Below are 18,673 nucleotides of genomic sequence, written 5' to 3'. Positions count from 1 at the left end.
CTTCAACTTTAAATTCTTTGGAATTTCTTTTAACATGTCATCAAATGAAATTTACACAAATAGTTTCTATGTACGCTGATTGCTATGAAGTTAAGACGAAAACAAATGAACATTCCTCAACAAATCAAAGTTCTATGAACATTCAGTAATTTATTATATGATACAAAATTTACAGCAGAACTTACTTATTAAACAACAATTACAATATGGAGCAGGGATCTAGGAATTGGGGGAGGGGGAGACAGCTCCTGCATAATGGCTGTGGAGCTTGCACTTGACAAAAATGTTACTGCTTAATTTTAAAGTAAAAAGGGCCTTCAATTAGGCAAATATTCGATGAAATTTTGTAGTTTATAATTAACTCAATAGCTTATAAATAACACAGATTACGGGTGTTGTTGCAAACATATGCATTTATTTATTTGGTTATCCGGTAAAAAAGGCGAAAGCCATCTATGCCATGTACTCGCGAAAAGTGTTTGGGAGTGGTTATTTAGTGGTTATGGAGTGAAGTCTTCGTGTTCAGGAGATGCTGCATATAAACCATGTTTAATATCAAATGCAACATCAGCTGAACACGAAGTACACCCAAAAACTGACAATTAGGCCATCATTATCGGCATCAAACTATTCCAAAACTTTACGCTAGATCAACAATTACCTTGACAGCAATTATCTAAACTTTCTACTACTCGAGTCCAAATTTGTGTTGTAGCTGTTAAGCTATACAAACGTTTCTACTCATTTTTAGGAGCGAAGCAAACCGCCAGACGACAAACTTCTTGCCAATGCGCGCTTTTGCAATTCCCTTTCGATGTTTTCCCTGTCTTTTCGCGAGACCTCTGCAATGGCGCCACGTCTTTCCCGCCTAAATTGCGGTAGTTCGTCGTCAAGGAAACCAGACACCGTTTCAGAGGCATTACCTTTTCCTGTAGTAAACTTCTCGTCAATGATGGAAGTCGTATCAGAAATACTGTCGTGTGAAACACAACTGTTCCCAGATATCATAGGTACAACATCTTTGGTCAATGACACTAGAGTTTGATACGAAACATTTTCATAACGCGAAACTCGACGCGGCTTCGACTCATGGAAACTGCCATGTCTCAAAATAAGTTTACCGTTCTTTTCAACGATAGCATCTTCGCCAACGTTGGTGGTCTTTATCTCCATTTTTCTTGCGTCATGTCTTTTTCCTTTTCTTGTTACACGCGACTTCACTTTGGAACACATGACTTTCACAACTGAATTTGGAGTGCTGGACTTCCAGTGATTTTTGCAGTCATTTGAAATTGTTGGGTTTAAAAAGGCATCCATCTTTCACAAAATTACAAAAGTTCCCCCTTATACGTAACACTTGCAAACAATGTACTAAAAGCAGTGGCCTTTGACCTAATCTGAGATGCTCTCTTGCCCTCCTGCAACTTTATCCTTTCACTTCTGGCTTCTGACTTTTCACCTTGCGATTCAACGCGAGCTTCTGCATACGCATTCAAAATAATGAAACGGTTGACCAAATTCATCAGCAGAAATGCCACTATCAACTGAAGAACGCCTTTTATACTGCTAATTGTCATGGTTTGACGCCGCGGCATGCATATAGCCAAGGATAACGACCATATATCATAAATAATGATGAAGTCGTAATCGACCGAATGGCCGGGTCGGGTGTTCTAATTAGAGGGTCAACGTGAATATAACTCTACATTGCGAAAAACGCAAGGATCTAATAGTAAAGTCTATTCTTTATAAAATTTTTAAATGCTGTTAAAAGGCTCAGAACCCTTTTAAGCTTGCAAAATTACATTTATAAAATTACATGACATTTATCAGAACAATCGGACCTAAAAATTTTAATGAAATTTCTATTGCCTTATACTATAAATTTGGAAAAAATACTTATAATTTCGCGAACTGGACAATGTAAATAAAATTTAGTGTTATTACTGTGAGGTTAAAGCAGAAGTACACTTTATTTATGCAACTACCCTTCCCGAATGAAAACGTTTGAAATATAATTTGCTCTCTGCTTCTGATTGGGGATAATGCCATTGCATACTGTTTGACACACCAACGGGGATACAGAGCTACAAATTCAGTAAATTTCCAAAATATATAAGAAGTATATTGACATCCGAGGGGTGTTTGTGTATCGCTCAATTCTAACAGTGTACCAGATATCTTAGAACAGTAGGATTTCTAGGAGATTTGCTTCGAAAACAAAATAATTTCTTGGTCATTTGTATTTTGGTGAAATTTAAACAATAGAGGGTTATATTTTAGTGAAACGGCGAGAAGCATAAGAAAGAATAAACGGATATTTAACGAAGTATAAGGCAAAAGATTAAACTTCAATTTTTCACGAGCACGTGAAAGAAAACCAAGGCGAGAAGACACAAATATACAATTAAAATATTTTCGTCTTGCGGCAATGATGCGATGGTAAGACAGGTAACAGAGGCCGTATTTATTAAAGAACTAAACCCGGAATTAAATGAGAACATTCAAATGCTCTACGCGACAAACGAACCAAGTTGGACCCATTAATCTATCGAACTTCTGCCTAACGAACTTCAGAAGAACGCAAGGATATCACTCAATTCTTACTGAGGCTGCCGAAAGGCAGCGAACATTCTAAGAAAAACAATTATGATCGTGTATATGTGCTGTTTCAATTGTGGTTTTCAAACTCAATAAAGGTACCAAGTTACCTGAATATAAAATAATTTTTGCCGCAGGCGTATACGAGATTTTTTTAAGTGATTTGCTCCTCGCTGGCTGTGATGGACAGGGGCTCAAGATGGCTTACGCAACTTTACGTTAACATGTAAAGATAAAAGACAATTCGTTGAAAAATCAGTTATGGGTTTTTTCGCAGTTTTTTTCTGCTGCTGGGTCACTTACTTCAACAAATTTCATAAACAATAGATCTAGCAAAGAAATAAATAGGTAATGGCAGCTCCCCGCGCTTAGCTACCTGGCTAGAAAGGTATCAGGAGGTTTCCAATGCAACATTTCTACAAAGAAACTACCTTATTAGCATAGCCAGATTTTTGATTTCTTTTTCTTCAATCTACTGTGTTATTGCGATTAAATGCTGATATGACGTCATAAAAGGACTCACTAGCCCTATTCTCCTAAATCCAAATTAGGGCTTTACGAACCCCATTTTATCAGGCCGCTACTATCATATTTACTAATATGAAGAATAGCTTTAATTTCCTTTCAGGAAGTAATTATGTCTTACTACTAATGGACTCCTAGCAAATTACTTGATAAGGCTATACAAACGTCGTGTGTATATTCCAAGGCATTTTCAGTTGAAAGCAAGGCATGCTCTTATCCTTGCTGTATCCTGGCCTGATGACGTCAATGGAAGTCGTATTTCATTGATAACACGCGAGAGTCACGATATTCGAATCAGAATTGTGTCGAAATAGCCTTTTCTATGACCAATATTTCAACAAAACATAACATCTATTTGGAAAAAACACCTTCTTGACATCATTAAGGAAAACGTTAGAAAACTAAAGGCATTTTGATGGCCTAGGAAAAATCCTTGACACCAGATTACTCTATTTCAAAACTTTTTAGCAAAAAACAAAGTTCACTGAATTCGAATGGCTTTTCCTAAGTCCGTTAAAGTCTAGCAAAAATAGTTAGAGAGCTAAGAACAACGATGCATCCTTTGGGTGTCCTAAAATACGTTTCTTAAGTATAGTATCATAAAAGATAGTTGTAGAATTGTTAAGTTCTGACTTAGTTGTCGACCTTATCAACAAATCATGAAATTCCTTTACACAGGCCAAATAATTTAAAAGTTATTGCAAATAGAATGGGATATAGCAAGTGAAAGAATCGAGTTTTGTTAACGATTTTTTGTTGTTGTTTGGGCCTAACTCTTAGATTTTGGTAGCAAGTAGACAAGGATTGATATGGAAAGAGAATGTGCTCATGATTTAATGGCAGACCATGGAAATGGCCAACTTCTTAATTAACAATGACATTAAAGAATACACAAGAAAAAAAGACTCCCCTTTTAGTAGAATTAACTAAGATTTGATTTTAAAGATGAAAATTACAAATGACATATCCATGCACATTTTATAGCCTAATAGATACTAAAATATACGAAATTTATAAAAAATGGAGGGTATTATGCACCAGGGTTTCATTAGATACTGAGGAGATACATACACTTTGCTGGATTTCTTGCCATCATTGCCTATTCAGTTATCTGCAAGTGAGATACGATAATGAAAAGTAAGATAATCTTGCTTCGTAATGATACTGAGCAAGGAGGCAATAGCACAGCTTGCAGAAGTATGAACTATTATTTGGGGATAATAATATGAAGTAATAAGTCTAAAAGTTGCCAGTCGGGAGGCTTGAAGAAAAGGTATTGTGAGGGACAATTCACTCTTGCAAATACATAGTGTACGAGATTTTCCCTAAAACAAAAGGATTTCTAGGGATTTTCAGATAAAACAATAGAATTTCACAAAAGGTCTATGAGATTTTCTTAGAGTGATTTGCCCCTCTGGTACTGGAGTTGCTTGAAAAAAATTATCTTAGCCTAAGGGTAAAGTTTCTGCATAGAAACAAAGCTTGTCTTTATGAAAACTGTATACACCAACCAACTAACAGCCTTTCTAGCAACCAAAATCAAAAGAAAGCTACAAAAAGGAATAAGGTTGTAGTTCTTACAGTATTTAATTTTTTCAAATAGCATGTCTCTTTGTTTAGAAATAAATAGTTTAGTGTTAAATCTATTAATGATGTTTAAAAATAGACAATTTATTAGACCAATAGTTTGAGTTAAACTCTAACAATGTCATAATTGCCCAAAAACTTCAACTTCAAATATCAAATTGTTGACACACAACAAAGTCTTAGAGTCACTTACCCACACATCAGATGGAATTTATTTTAAAAGCGCTTTTATTTCATCTGTTTCAGCAACATCATAATATGATGAGCCATCTGGAGCTTTTCCATTTTTATTTGCACCCTAAAAATTGAAACTCAATTCTTCTAATTCACTGAATGTCTAATGAAATATCAGTTATTTGAACTTAAAACAAATGTTTAAAAAAAAGATTTCAAAATGACAACATCACAACACATATTTTTTGCACCAAATTACCTGAAAAAGCATTATCAAATACCTTAAAATGTGCAAAATTAGCCAAATTTGTTATAAATTGGCTGAAATATGCCCAAGTTAGTACAGGTCCTTTCTTCATAAAATCGAAATGTTGTTACGGTTCTGAAACCTAAGAGCCAGGCCAAAACTACTAATCCATTGGCAAAATTGCCAATCTATATCATTTCAACTTGACCCAAATCAGCTCGCAGAGTTTGCCCACTTCATTTTGGAGATTAATATTGTTGTGAATTAAAATTCCACAGAACTTCACATCAATTTCTACAATATTAGCTGAGGCATCATATTCTCAAATTTAGGCATATTTGAGGTAAAAGCACTTGTTGGCAGCAATTTGGAATTGCCTTGCTTTATCATTCTAAAAATTTGCAGTTCACTTTTTAAAATATTTCCAAATCCAGAAAAAATTTGGCGGAACTTTTGTTTTGTGAGCTATTGCATTTTAAGTAAACTGACATAAGTATTGTCAGTACGAGCAAGATATGAAACTACTTTTTTTTGATGATGGTAAAAGATGTTACAGCCAGATAACTACAGGAGTAGAAACTAGAAATAATTCTATTGTGGTACAAAATGGATGGATAATATTTCAGGAACAGAAGAAAGCTGCTTAAAAAAGCAAGCAAATTTAGCATCAAATATAAAAGACTAAATTTATTTGCTAATAGTACATTTGGTTTTAAAGATATATGACAGTTACAAAGCCAAATTGTTTAAAAGTTGATCAATTTTTGAAGCATCCTGAAAACACTTCTCACATGAAAACATCCAGCTGCTTTCTATTGTCTCACAAATTATCATTCTGTCAGTTGACAAAGAGAACAACACAGAATATTAACAATCAACAATATCTCACAATCGATGCTTGCTGGCAGAGTGAACTGATATCAGAGTGAAGAACTGCAACATGAGGCAAACCTGCTGCTAGTAAAACCACCATACCAAGTGTAAGAATACATCACGATATTTTAATGAGATTTACCTTTGACAAGAAGAATTTAACACAGCTGGTATGTCCTTCAAAAATTGCTGCAAGTAATGGAGTAATGCCATGTTTGTCAGCTTGCTGCAAAAACAGACATCAATATAAATAATCTATGATTCTAAAAGTAGGCACCAAGCATAATCCTGATTATGAAGTTTTTTGAAAAAAATTACATCATAAGCAGCTGGTATAATACTTTATAGAGAAGATACGTAATATCATCAATGTTGTTATGAATCATATTGCCTAAGGTCAAGCAGCTTAGCTACCTCATATACTAACAAAATCCAGGCTATGATTCGCTGACATGTGGCACAAGGCACAAAACTGTAATGGATGAGTTAATGTGATTGACACAATGGTCAAGACACCTGTCAATCAAATAACATGTCCATCAAAAGCAACAATGTATCAATTGCTAGGTGTCTTAGCTATTGCATCAATCACAAAAAACTAAGTTTGCAACCAGCTGCCATCTTATCTTTAAAAACAACATATGATATTTAAGTTTTCAGTCTGGGTTTTCAGTCTGCATTCATGTATACTTTACAATGGTAACGTTTATACAGGCATCATTGCATGCAGCTCAAATACTTCTGCTCACAGGTCATAGCTGATAATGTACTATTGGTTACAGTGACAAGTCAGCAAAATCATACACATTTTCCAACCTGGTATAGTCATTTCAGTCATGTTTTCCATTTTGCTATTCAAATGGTATGCACTAAGCAGTTATTTTATATTGCTATACTAAATTTAGCGTTTAATCTCAAATTTTTGTGTGCAGCACTATACTCAGACTGGAAACTTTGTTTCTTATGCAGACAAGTTCATTTTGAAAATTGATACTGCATGCCTGAAGTCAATCACATGCATTTTGACATTTGTAGTGGTAATAATGTAAAATGTTATCAAAGAGGGACTTTGTACGACCAATGTGCAAAAGCATGCAGATGGAAAATTTGAGTGCATGGGCAATACATTGAGGGTGCATGAAAAGTTTCCATTCTGGCACTACACTGACCTAGTGTGTGCATCGGCCATATACAGCAAACCTGATTGTATTATACTCACATTCATATCTGCTCCTTTTGACACCAGGTATTCAATAACTTCCAACTGGCCGTAATCAGCTGCATAATGTATTGCCATCCTTCCATTAAGCAGTTCTGTATTGATACTTACATTCTGTAAAAAATAAACCACTTTCATTTATCCTCGTGCGACTAATAAACAAAGAACAACGTGACAACAGTAACAATACATTATATTTGAAAAACATCGATCATATTATGAAAATGTTTAGTCTAGGAATGACAGATACAATAAAATAAAAGCACCAGTTTTCTAAAGCAATTAAATCACTGAAACATGAAATATGTGTGCGAAACTGAAAAATGATCTAAAAGAAAGTCGTTTGAGTCGTCAGTTGGTTTTCTTTGCTTGGCCAAAATGGCTCTTCTTTTTGTGATGTTATTACCTGTTTCTCAACCAAATCTTTCAGCAGTTCCATGTCGCCATTCTTTGTGGCCCAAAGAAGTTGCTCTCCCATGCTTAATTTCACTGGAGACGATCTTGCTTCTGCGAGCTGCTGTCGCAATAAGTGAGTCAAATTTTGTTGATTTTTTTAGTAACGATTATGGTTAGGCCAGTGGGCACATTTGAGCAGGAAATGAAGCCTCTGTTTAAGGTTTGGCGAAGGGCGCCGGCCTCTCAAAACGAGACAGGGAAAAATTTGCTTTTTGTGACCACGTTTTATCTAAAATTCAGAAACGTCGGGGGTACTTCAGGGTACGGGGATGTGCCATTATTTAGGTTTGCCTTTTCTTTGAAAAATGCGGAATTATCGTTATCATTTTTTGAAATATGTGTGGAACTATGGGTATCATTTGAAGAAACATACGGAATTATGGGTACCATTTTGGGAAAATATTGCAAAGTTATTAGGAGGGAGGTTTATTATTAACCAAATGAATGTCTAGTTAGAAATGGAAGTACGAAACATGTGTTATATTAAGATTTTGGAGCAAAGGACATGCAAAAATTGTTTGATGATTTTTTTGTCCCTAAAAAAAATTTTTTTGCTTTGCGGAATTATGGGTATAGTTTTCATCATGTTTGCGGAATTATAGGTTTTCATCAAAATAAGGTGGGAACGTTTTCGGTCATCTAACGGCGTTCATCGTCAAGAAAATAAAACAGTGCTTTCTCAGAGTTAAAATTATCCCCTCTAATTCTTTTTCTCTCCCTTTTTTAATTTTAGATTGCTGTACAGAAATATTTTTGATTATTACTGTCAGTTTGTGAGAGGGAATCCTAACGATAAATTGGTAAAAGTGCACTCAAATTGTGCTCCCATTTACTTCTCAATGTTCCCCTGTCAGTACAAGTTATAAGCCTAGTTTACCTCGTCCAATTTTGGATAAAATTTGGCAAAAAGCATGGACTGCTTCCAGGGGCGGATCCAGACTGACTTACCCGACTCACGGAAGTCAGTCAACAATTTTCAATCTGTAGAAAACGAAATGAAAAAAATTAGCTCTCAAACACATTTTTCACTAGTCCCACAACAGCACAAAGATTTTCTTTAATTTGTCATATTCTCTATAGCGCCTGTTCAAAATCATCAGATCTGTCAACTGTAGGTTCGAAAATTTTCTATAAAACTGTTCGACGAAATGATCTATCAATAAATTCTCCCATAGAAATTCACAGCTCAATGCATAAATCATTAGAACAAAGATGTTAGGGTTAAAACTCGCAATATCATTGGTAAGTCAGTCGAATAAATTAGGAATCTGCGCGGTCATCTTTTAACAAAGCTTTTCTGCACCATGCTAAAACGCTATTGTTCTCGTAAGTCAGTAGAGGCGATGTATGATCAATAAGGCAAATAATTTTTACAAGGGTCAGTATGAGAAATATTTTGGGGTCCAGGCGATGTATGGATTTTAAGACTGACTTCCACTGACTTACCACTAAGATTGCAGCTAAGACAATACCCTCCTGCACAGCAATTTTACAAAGGATATCGAGTAGAGGGTCTGATAAACCAGGTTCCGGATGCAGTATGGATATTTTGAAGTCAATCAAGTCACTTATTGGCTCGAATTATAAAAAGATCCTGAAAAAATATCAAGGCCACTGAAAGGCAAAGATCGATTCTTGTTTTTACTGTTGTTGGCCTAAATAAAAAGGACAAGCAATTCAACATTTAATCCCCTGAAAATGGCTGGATCTAGCAGGAGAAAAATTAATTTTGCCGGAAGGTACGGTCTTACTTTCAAAGTAGCGATATTTATCAAGTATTGCTGGTAAAATTTAGAGAGATAGGTAGAATTTTATTTGCCATCGGAATGCTTGTGGCGGGAAATTTAAGTGTGGACAGCAGCAACAACAAAAGGAACGATTACTGTAAATTCCATTTCCAAACACGTATTACTGAATTGATCGGAAAATTTGGGAAAAGATCTTAAAACCTTTATCAATGTAAATTTCTTGCTAGGTTTGCTGCCTAACTGACTGCTTAAAACACTATCCTAGGCTTGAGACTTCTCTATCAAGTTAATTCCTTTGGGGGGGGGGGGGGGGGGGGTTGGTGCTTTTTGACACAAGTTGGAAGGTTGTTGGGTAAGGTTTAAAATGAATCAAGAACAAAATATTTTGTAGAAAAGCTCGTTTACAGGTTTTGAGCTATACCTCAAAAGCCATTTTGTTATTTTTAACTTTTAAGAAATATCTGAATGGTCAAAATATTTTTAGGTTTCTATCCTTTTCTTTATCAAGGCTCAAACAACATTAAAGATTTATTCAATTGACGGGAAATATTTAATCAATAAACTGCAATCCTCAACTCTATATGCATAAGTCTACATTTACTCATCATCTCAAAATCTATTCCTGCCAGAAAACTGTGTAGTCATAACTTTACTCTAGACAAGATAGCAAACACTTATGGAAGTCTGCAACTCATATCTTTAGTGCCACAACTTAAATAAGATATGTCATGATATAAGGGGCTACAGCAGCCCCAGGCTTCAGCATGCCTATGTAGAATGTAAAATATAAATTTTTGGTTAGGTTCAGGGAAAATGAAAACTGCCTGTACAATGATTCTCTGTCATTAGAAGTATGTGTCATCTACTGAGAGCATTAATATCTGCTGAATTTTATCTTCACTCTGAGTTTTATGCCTTCCACTCCCATCTTTCTTGCAGCATTTCTTGCCTTGCTTATGAGAGATCTTTTGCTCTGTTGGAAACTTTCTTTTCTCATTCAGTTTCTAATGAAGCTAGTGATATACTTACAGGTTCTTTCAAAAATGGTGCATTGGTTGTGTTGAACATGGTTAATCAAAAATTGTCAGGTTAGGAAGAGGAGCCCAATCTATGTGTATCATAGAGTTATTAAATGTTCATGGTTTGCTTTTATTCAGAAACTGGGGTTTAAAAAGGCATGTTATAAATCTAAGCAGTGCAAAAATTAATCTAAGCAAAGCAATCAAAATATTGAACCTATAGTCTAAGGCAGGTGGTTGTGACCTTAACCCATCATTCAATGCAAACCATATTGTTCCTCTTCCTGGCAAAAAAGTTGTTTGCAACAACCTTTAACATGTTTTCAAGAAAGAACCAAAATGAAAAAAAGGAACAACCAGAAAAGCAAGCCAAGATTTCCTCTATTAAAAATGTTTCCATTAAAATGACTTTAGAATCAGTGGAGAAAACAAATCTGATGAGCCAAATGCTTTATCAAATCTAAATCTTCCAGTTCTGATGGTCAATTTGACAAACATTGGAACTTTTAGCTAAAAGCTACCGGCATGACAGATATGCAGAATTATGAAATCATGCAAAATATCTGGAAGCCAGATACAAAACTTTATCATTTAAAAAAATCATTGAAAAAGTAAGGAAATTTGTATACTCTTGGCTCATTTATTATTTTTTGTGTAATGAGCCAAAAATTGATGCTGAATAAGACTTTTAACAGATATTTAGCTTTCCCATAATCATACACAAAGTGCATAAATCACCTTGTGTATTAAGTGGAAAAGAAACAAGATATGCTTTTGCATAAATTGGAATACTGCTGTTCAAAGGAAACAACAATTTAATTGCACACTTAGAGCAACTAGATGACACTGTTTGTCTACTTTGTGCTCTGTTTGGAAGAAAACTGGTCAGAATGCATTTTGAAAGTCTTTTGAAGAAAGTCTTTTGCAAGAATTGGAATTGATTAATACCAAAATGGATCAAAGATTCATGAATGAAACAACACTTACACAGGTTTAGCAATAAGCAGGTTTAATTATGCCATTGAAAAAAGATATACATGCAAAGGTCAAAGGATTCCTTCCTTGCAAAGTGTGTTATTTTATCTGTAAGACTTAATTTGTATACCAAGTACCTACAAATTCATGGTTAAGGTTTTGCTTTACGAGACGGTTAAATCTTTGATTCAAACATTCTTATATACTTATGCCATTTTGATATGCATTTTACAAAAATACCTTTTTGTGACCACACCCTTTGACCCCGCCCATTAATGCTTTTTTTCTTCTTTGTAAGTCAGTCAGATTTAACTCTGGATCCGCCCCTGACTGCTTCAGTCTTCAGTGAACGGACCATAAATCACGCATTCCAAATAGATTGCCTTTCCTGGGCAGCTTGTTTATGCTTTTTGATATTCAATGGCTAAGTCAGTTACTTCATACTCAAAATAAACAACTTTGTTTGATGGCAAGTGCTGTCTTACCAATAATGCAACAAAATCGTCTAGCAAACAAAGATGTTCACAAAACGCGTTTCCATGCGATTTCCCGCAGGCCAGCACAGCTACTCGCAGACAGCTAGTGGTCGAGACAGAACGATTGTTTTGAAAAAATCGCCAGACAACGAAAAGTACCCGTTCAGGTCAACCATGTGTGGTGGGTAAGTGTAAAAGCAAAGATAGCAAAGCCTTGTCCATGGAGATGACAAGTGGCAAAGCTAGATAACATGATATAATCAAGCAAAGAATATAGCATCTGTTTTTCTGGAACCTTCAAATGGCAGGAGGAAACAGATGCTGAAAAGAGGAAAAGGTGAAGAAAACTTAATCTTCTATTTGTGTCGTTCAATTTTTCTCGATCTATTGGTTTCACATAACAAATTAAAAATTAATCTGCTTTTAATTCAATTTTTAGTCCTGATTCGCTTGTAGATGCAATTTTGCATATAGACGAAATTTGTGTAGAAGAGAGAGAAGTTTGTTTTTGCCTTCACCTTGATTTCTTGTAAATATTCTTTCATAATTTGAAGAATAATGACTGATGTTTTCCGAGCAAGCTTTTCACTTTATAGTCGTACCTGCTAATTAACCTCGATTTAAATTTTAATAACTCTCTCAGTGGCAGAGAAAGTGCAACTTCGAACCTTCCTAAAATTTTTACCTTAAACTAGAAAGAAAGCATGGTTTTCAGTAAATTTGGCAAAATGCTGTCCAGCTCTTTTAAAGCAATTACACTCTTTTATTTTTACAAGAACCAGTAAATTTGAGCTCAGGCTGATTGTTCTTAATTTTTCCGAAAACCTGAGACTGGATTGTTCTTAATTTGTTCTTAAATTTATAGGGTATAAGCAGTGCGATTTCTAGCTTTTCGTTCTGGGGAGGTGTTCAGGCCTCTTTTGCCAACAAAGTGCGTAGAGACAAACTTAATTTGCCGCCATGTTTTAATATTCACCGAAAAAGCACCCACAAATGGCTGAAAATCGTCGTTTTTGAGATAAAACGTTGTTCAAAATTTCATTTTACAGTAGCTCAGCCTCAGCTTGTTCCTAATTTGTTCTTAAATTTTGACCCATTTTGAGGCTCGTGTTCTTATAAAATTGTTCTTATAAAAAAAAGAGTGTAAACAGAGTCAGAAAACGCTTTATCCTTCCCTGGATGATATCTTGCCCTTTTAACTCTCCTCAAAATTTCCTTCAACCTTTGAATTACCCTTCTTGCGCAGAAATGGAAATTTCCGCGGGTGACTCTGGTAACCAGTGTCCTTTTGAATAAATGCTTTTTTAGATATGGAATTTAAAGGCATTATATCCCGACAAATTTCGCTGGCTATTTAAATTTCCCATTCGTTGGAATACACAATAGGTCTAATGTTACGTATCCAATCAGCTAATTCTTAATGGTTTTTCGGTCATAAACGCTCACCCAAACCTATTGTTATCCCTGTATGGTTGACGCATGGGAAATAGTGCCCTTCATTAAAATTAAATATCTTTTGGTCTTCACGCTTTTCGGGAAAAAAGTAAAGCTCAAGAGCAACAGTAAATTCCTTTCATTTTATATACTCGTGTCTAGTTATGCATTGCCCTTTCTCAGAACTACACTCTTTTTTTAAGAACAATTTTATAAGAACACGAACCTCAAAACTGGTCAAAAGTTAAGAACAAATTAAGAACAAGCTGAGGCCGAGCATCTGCAAAATGCACTTTGAACAACTTTTTTTCTCAAAATCGAGGATTTTTAGCAATGTGTGGGTGCTTTTTCGGTGAATATTTAAATTTGTCAGCAAATTAAGGCTGTCTCACTTACTTTGTTGGGTTGGCAAATGAGGCCTAAACACCTCCTTAGAGCGAAAAAGCTGACACTCGCACTGCATACACCCTCTTACTTTAAGAACAAATTAAGAACAATTCAGCCTCAAATTTTCGAAAAAATTATGAACAGTCAGCCTGAACTTAAATTCACTGGTTCTTATAAAAAAAAAGAGTGCACCGCATTGCTAGATAATCTAGCTCTGGCTCACAGGCATGGAACCGTAACTTATTCTGCTGTACAAAAGCTCAAAGCGCTACTAGGCCTTCTAACACGTTGACGTTTACGGGCATGAGCCCAATTCAGATGAAAAGGGATCAGAGTTGCAAGATGCTGCGAGCCTGCCCCAATATGGGAATCTACAGGTCTCCAAAGTGCAGCCTGCACCAACATGCAACCTGTTGTGTATGCCAACATGCAGTCTATGCCTCACAACTTCAGTCAGTTAGTATCAACTGAAAGTATCTGGATTCATTTTTTAAGAAAATACAACAAGAATTGTTTGCTCTTCCATGTTAATAACGATGCCCGTACCACCGAAGCATACATACAGCGGCAAAATATTCAAAATTTGTTATTTTTTCAGGTAGAAAGGAATCATGATAACCTTTGTAATAACTCTAATATTAGCCACTGGTAAGTTTTGAGACGATTTATATTTCTACCTTGCAGAAACAGCATTAATGTCATGTCTTTGAGCTTTGTGCTACAAGATTCTTTTTGACGATAAAAGGCCATCTTTCTAATGTTTTGAGAAATTTTGTAACTGTAGTGTAAATAGCTAGAATTTCTAGGCCTTATGTTGAATCAATCAAGTCTTTTATTTAAGCCTCCCTCTGACGGTTAGTAGCCTCTCTCAAAAGTTACATTTGTTTTACATTACCTAGAATTTCCCTCTTTGTTTTTGGTAAACCAATGAACGACGCGACACACTAACTTTAAATGTCACTATGATACAGGAGGAATATTATAGTCCTACAAACAAGGTTTTGATGGCTCGCTGAATGTTGTGTTTCACAGAAATAGGTTAAATTATGTGACTATCACGACTGGATGAAAATTGAGATATTTTTCAAATTTTTATTTTTATAAGTAGGTGCATTCAATTATAATGTAGTCCTGATCATAGAACTTGCAGCTGTTTATCCAATTACTTTGTTAAATACTAGACACTCGTTTTGAGTGAGTCACAATACAAATCCATTGGATACGAAGAATCATAACAGATATGTTTCCCTTCTTATCCACAGTATCAGTTAACACCCGCCATTTGAGCCTGCGCAGTGGGCTTTCTGTCATCAGGGACAAAGTTACACCAGAAGAAATATCAGAAGTAATTCTCAACCCACGAAGAAGTGACCTATCTTCATTATCAGTCGGCCAAAATCAGGTAAAAAAGATTCTTTTGAAATCTTCGAAAACATTTCATAAATATGTCGGAATTTTGGTTAAAGTTGCTAGTTGCTAAAAGAATTATAGTAATGTTGTGACACTCAGAGTTTGATTTTCCATAACATAACATGTCAATAAAACATCAATACGTAAGGAAGCTCACATCCAGAAGCACTGATTCGATTTTAATTAGAACTCCCACTCTATTTCTCTGTCTTAATGACAATTTTCTTCTCCTTTTTTACAAATCTCAGCAATTAAACATCAAGGGTTGGAATACCTCTAGTTCTGGGAAGCTCAAAGTTAAAAACTGTAGTTTTGAAAAACCCAAGATTAAAAAATACCAGTTGTGAATGTTAAAGATTTATATCTCGGTTAAAGATCATGTAAGATAAATCAACAAAAGCAATTAAAGGAACAAAAGCCGCGATAGTTTATCTAATGCCAAGGTTTCAATTTTTCACCTATGAAATAGATTGACGCAGCTAAAATACAGACCATTATTGAGGAGCAGCACCACATAGAGACACAACATGAAAGAGAGGTAAGGGCGGTTCAGCAGATAACAACACGATTGATAAAGAAAGCAGAGGAAGATTTGGATTATACTCCAGACCATTTTGTTAATAAGAGCCGTTTGAAACGCGTAGTTATGACGCAAGGAAACCACAAGCCAAAACCAATGCCAGCTGCTTTTCTCAATGCGGTTGCGCGTATTATCGTTCCAGCCAGACCTGAGAGCAAGTCAACAGAAAATACTGCAGAAGCTAAACCAAGGCTTTTAAGACTTAGTACACCAAATAAATGAGATGTATCTAGAATCTGTTAGGATCCGTTAGACATTGCCATAAAATGACGCAAGCTTAGGCCAAAGGCTGTGTAGCTACCAGGGTAACGCTCTTAGGGAAAATTGGAGAAAGTTGATCTATATATTAGAATACAGATTTGTTAAAATGGCACCAGACCATATTTTTAACTAATAAATCTTATTCAATTTAAGCCATGACCATGTAGGCTATTGGAAACGAGTTCTAGAGCTCTACACTTAGAATGTAAAATTAGCTTACTCATAGAAAAGATCTCAACTAAGTTGATAAGAGATTTTAATTCAACAGGTAGACAAATAAATGTGCGTTCTGAAAAGAGAAATCAGGAATAAATTCTAGGAATAACCCCAATTACCCCCATTTTTTGTAGGGAGGCATTCCTACCTGAGAAATAACCTTGAATGCCCTCGTTATTCCACAGTCTGCAAAGCATGAATGCAATGATTGGATCCCATGCTAACAAAAGCAAAATCTAATTTGCGTGCACCTATACGATCATGGTGGAACAGGTGTAACGTAGCTTCTTGGTTTAAAATCCTTTTCTGGGTGCGCAGCTCCTTATTCTAGGATGCGAAGGAGAAACTTAAAAGTTCGTATGTTGACTGGCTATTTCGTACTCTGCAGACTGGATTTTTCCAACACATTAAAAATACTCGTATGAAATGACATGTTTTTAAGCAAAAATATAGGAATCATTAATGAATTTGAGAAACATGACAATTTATCATGGTCATGGCACCAAAAGATGTTGCTAAAAGGTTACTGTTGAAAGTAGAAATACAACCTTTAAAAGGCATTCACTAACCTTGAAAGAGCCCTTGAATTAATTTGGAAGAGGGCACGTTAATCCCTTAATCCTTCCTAATTCAAAATCTCTGTTTTTGAGGTCGCATAAGGATAAAATACCAAACTGAGGTTGCAAAAATCATATAGTAAACAGTTAATGTGAAGGAAAGCAATGAGTCAGCTTTTCAAAGTAATTAAACGAAGTATCTTAATAGGAAGGTGTCATTTGGAAAGTACTGCTTGCGGGTATTGCTAACAGTTGTATTGAAAATTATAAGTACCCTAGCAAGATCTTTCACATTCATGGAAACAGAAGAGTATTAATTAGCAATGTTGAAGATTGCACACAATTACTGGAAACAGAGCATATTAAAGAACTTTTCGTCCGACACTTTTCAGAGTTTAACTTTTACGGTACTAGAAACTTATTTAATTAGATATGTATATAGAAAAAGGCGTTTGGTGTTGGTAACTGAGTCAAGAAAATGTGGTAGTCCCGCGGACAAGAGATTACTGACACAAAAAAGGACTTGGTTTTTACTTGATGCCAGACCAGGCTGTTTTCTGTACATCATAAATTCATGCTAAGATAAAAAGTTACTTATTGTTTGTTAGGCAAACCACTTTTCTGGATTCTGGTTACGACAGAAATAAAGTAGAAATAATAAGCATTAGAAATAGTTACTTAGAGCTTAACCGGATTTGATTGAAAAGATAATTAAATTTATGTAGAAGACTTTCAAAGTTTAATGAAATCCCAATCTATTATTCGTTATATATCAAATCAGATTCAAATTTTGTTTTTATCTTGGTTGTTCTTAGTTTACATTTCCAGGAAGAAAATCAAATCTAACTGCAGCGCCATCATTACATTGGAAGAGACCATGAAATTGAAAGGGAAAAGGGCAGCATTGACCAATGAATGTTTCCAGTATATTTAATCAAACAAAGGGATACCCTGGGTACCAGAGTATAAGTCTTGTACCAAGGGTAACAAAAGGTTTGTTTCGACCGAATTTTCTTCACAGCATTGGAAAAATCAGATAATTCAAAATCTGTTCTACAAATACTATCAAGATTTGTGAACAATAACGGGTAAAAGAATAATTTTGCTTTTTAATTCATCTTTAACTCTTGCAAAACGTTTTCATCACGTCCCAAACAGCCTGATTGACTAATGCTTAAAAATAGTAAAAATAAATTATGTGTTTACTTATATATAATACTTTGAAGATGATCGAAATAAAAACACACAAATTATTCCTAAAATCAGAAGTAAATAATTCGTAAAAATGTGTTCATAGTAAGATCAATTTTGTGAGCAAGTTCAATGCAAAAATACACATTCTGACCATTTTGAAGTGACGAATTCACGAACTGAAAAGCATGGGCTTTAGTGATGAAGCAAGGACCGTCGACATGGGAGGGGATCCGGGGCAAGTGTCCCGGGGCCGAGCTCAATCTTGGGTCCGCTATTGTGGAATCTACATTAGTTGTGATATTCTCAAGTCTACATTCTTTGTCAAGCAAGGGGCCTACGCGCATTGGTTGCCCTGGGGCCTAGCCTCGTTCTCGGAGGTCCTTTGAAAAAGCACCATTACGAGGATTTTGCTGAAGACAATGATGGGTCTCTCGCCTGTTGCCGTGCCTGTTGCCCGTTTGTGACGCACACTAGAGCCCAGTCTATTACTGGATGTCAAAGAGTGTAAGAGCAGGTATAAAAAATCAAAAATTATCTTTGTGGCTCTCTTTTTTAAGATTCAAACACTATTTTGGTTAATTTTCGCATTAATCCAATGTAAACTGATTTGTTTATTAGAGAAGTGTTAAGAAATTAGAGATAAAAATAAAAGTTTTGTTAAAAAATTGTTATAGACTTTTACTATCGGCGGTTATCTTAAAAATTGTATGCAAATCAGTATCGTAAAGAAAAGA

At 35.3% G+C, this 18,673-nt stretch overlaps 2 protein-coding genes across 3 annotated transcripts; one reads left to right on the top strand and one right to left on the bottom strand.

The window, feature by feature from the left end:
* Positions 1-4,037: 4,037 nt before the first annotated feature.
* Positions 4,038-7,839, bottom strand: LOC135695628 (myotrophin). Its single transcript, XM_065214763.2, has 5 exons — positions 7,633-7,839; positions 7,227-7,340; positions 6,150-6,233; positions 4,907-5,011; positions 4,038-4,237 (listed from the first exon to the last, which is right to left on the bottom strand). Exons 1-4 carry the CDS (start codon positions 7,702-7,704, stop codon positions 4,925-4,927), a joined length of 357 nt encoding a protein of 118 aa, XP_065070835.1. The 5' UTR covers positions 7,705-7,839; the 3' UTR covers positions 4,038-4,237; positions 4,907-4,924.
* Positions 7,840-11,887: 4,048 nt separating this feature from the next.
* LOC135695627 (uncharacterized) lies at positions 11,888-18,634 on the top strand. Of its 2 annotated transcripts, none has more exons than XM_065214762.2 (4): positions 11,888-12,237; positions 14,324-14,369; positions 14,984-15,123; positions 15,601-18,634. In XM_065214762.2, exons 2-4 carry the CDS (start codon positions 14,333-14,335, stop codon positions 15,931-15,933), a joined length of 510 nt encoding a protein of 169 aa, XP_065070834.1. In that variant the 5' UTR covers positions 11,888-12,237; positions 14,324-14,332; the 3' UTR covers positions 15,934-18,634. The 2 variants fall into 2 exon arrangements, with proteins under 2 accessions (XP_065070834.1, XP_065070833.1); XM_065214761.2 differs by having other exon boundaries at positions 11,904-12,237; positions 14,320-14,369.
* The last annotated feature ends 39 nt before the right edge of the window (positions 18,635-18,673 follow it).

This window comes from Rhopilema esculentum, chromosome 2, assembly GCF_057945365.1.
Source record: "Rhopilema esculentum isolate cy_ngs chromosome 2, ASM5794536v1, whole genome shotgun sequence".
Lineage (NCBI taxonomy): Eukaryota > Metazoa > Cnidaria > Scyphozoa > Rhizostomeae > Rhizostomatidae > Rhopilema > Rhopilema esculentum.
Note: the sequence above shows the minus strand (reverse complement) of the source record. Positions and strands in the feature narration are given on the sequence as shown.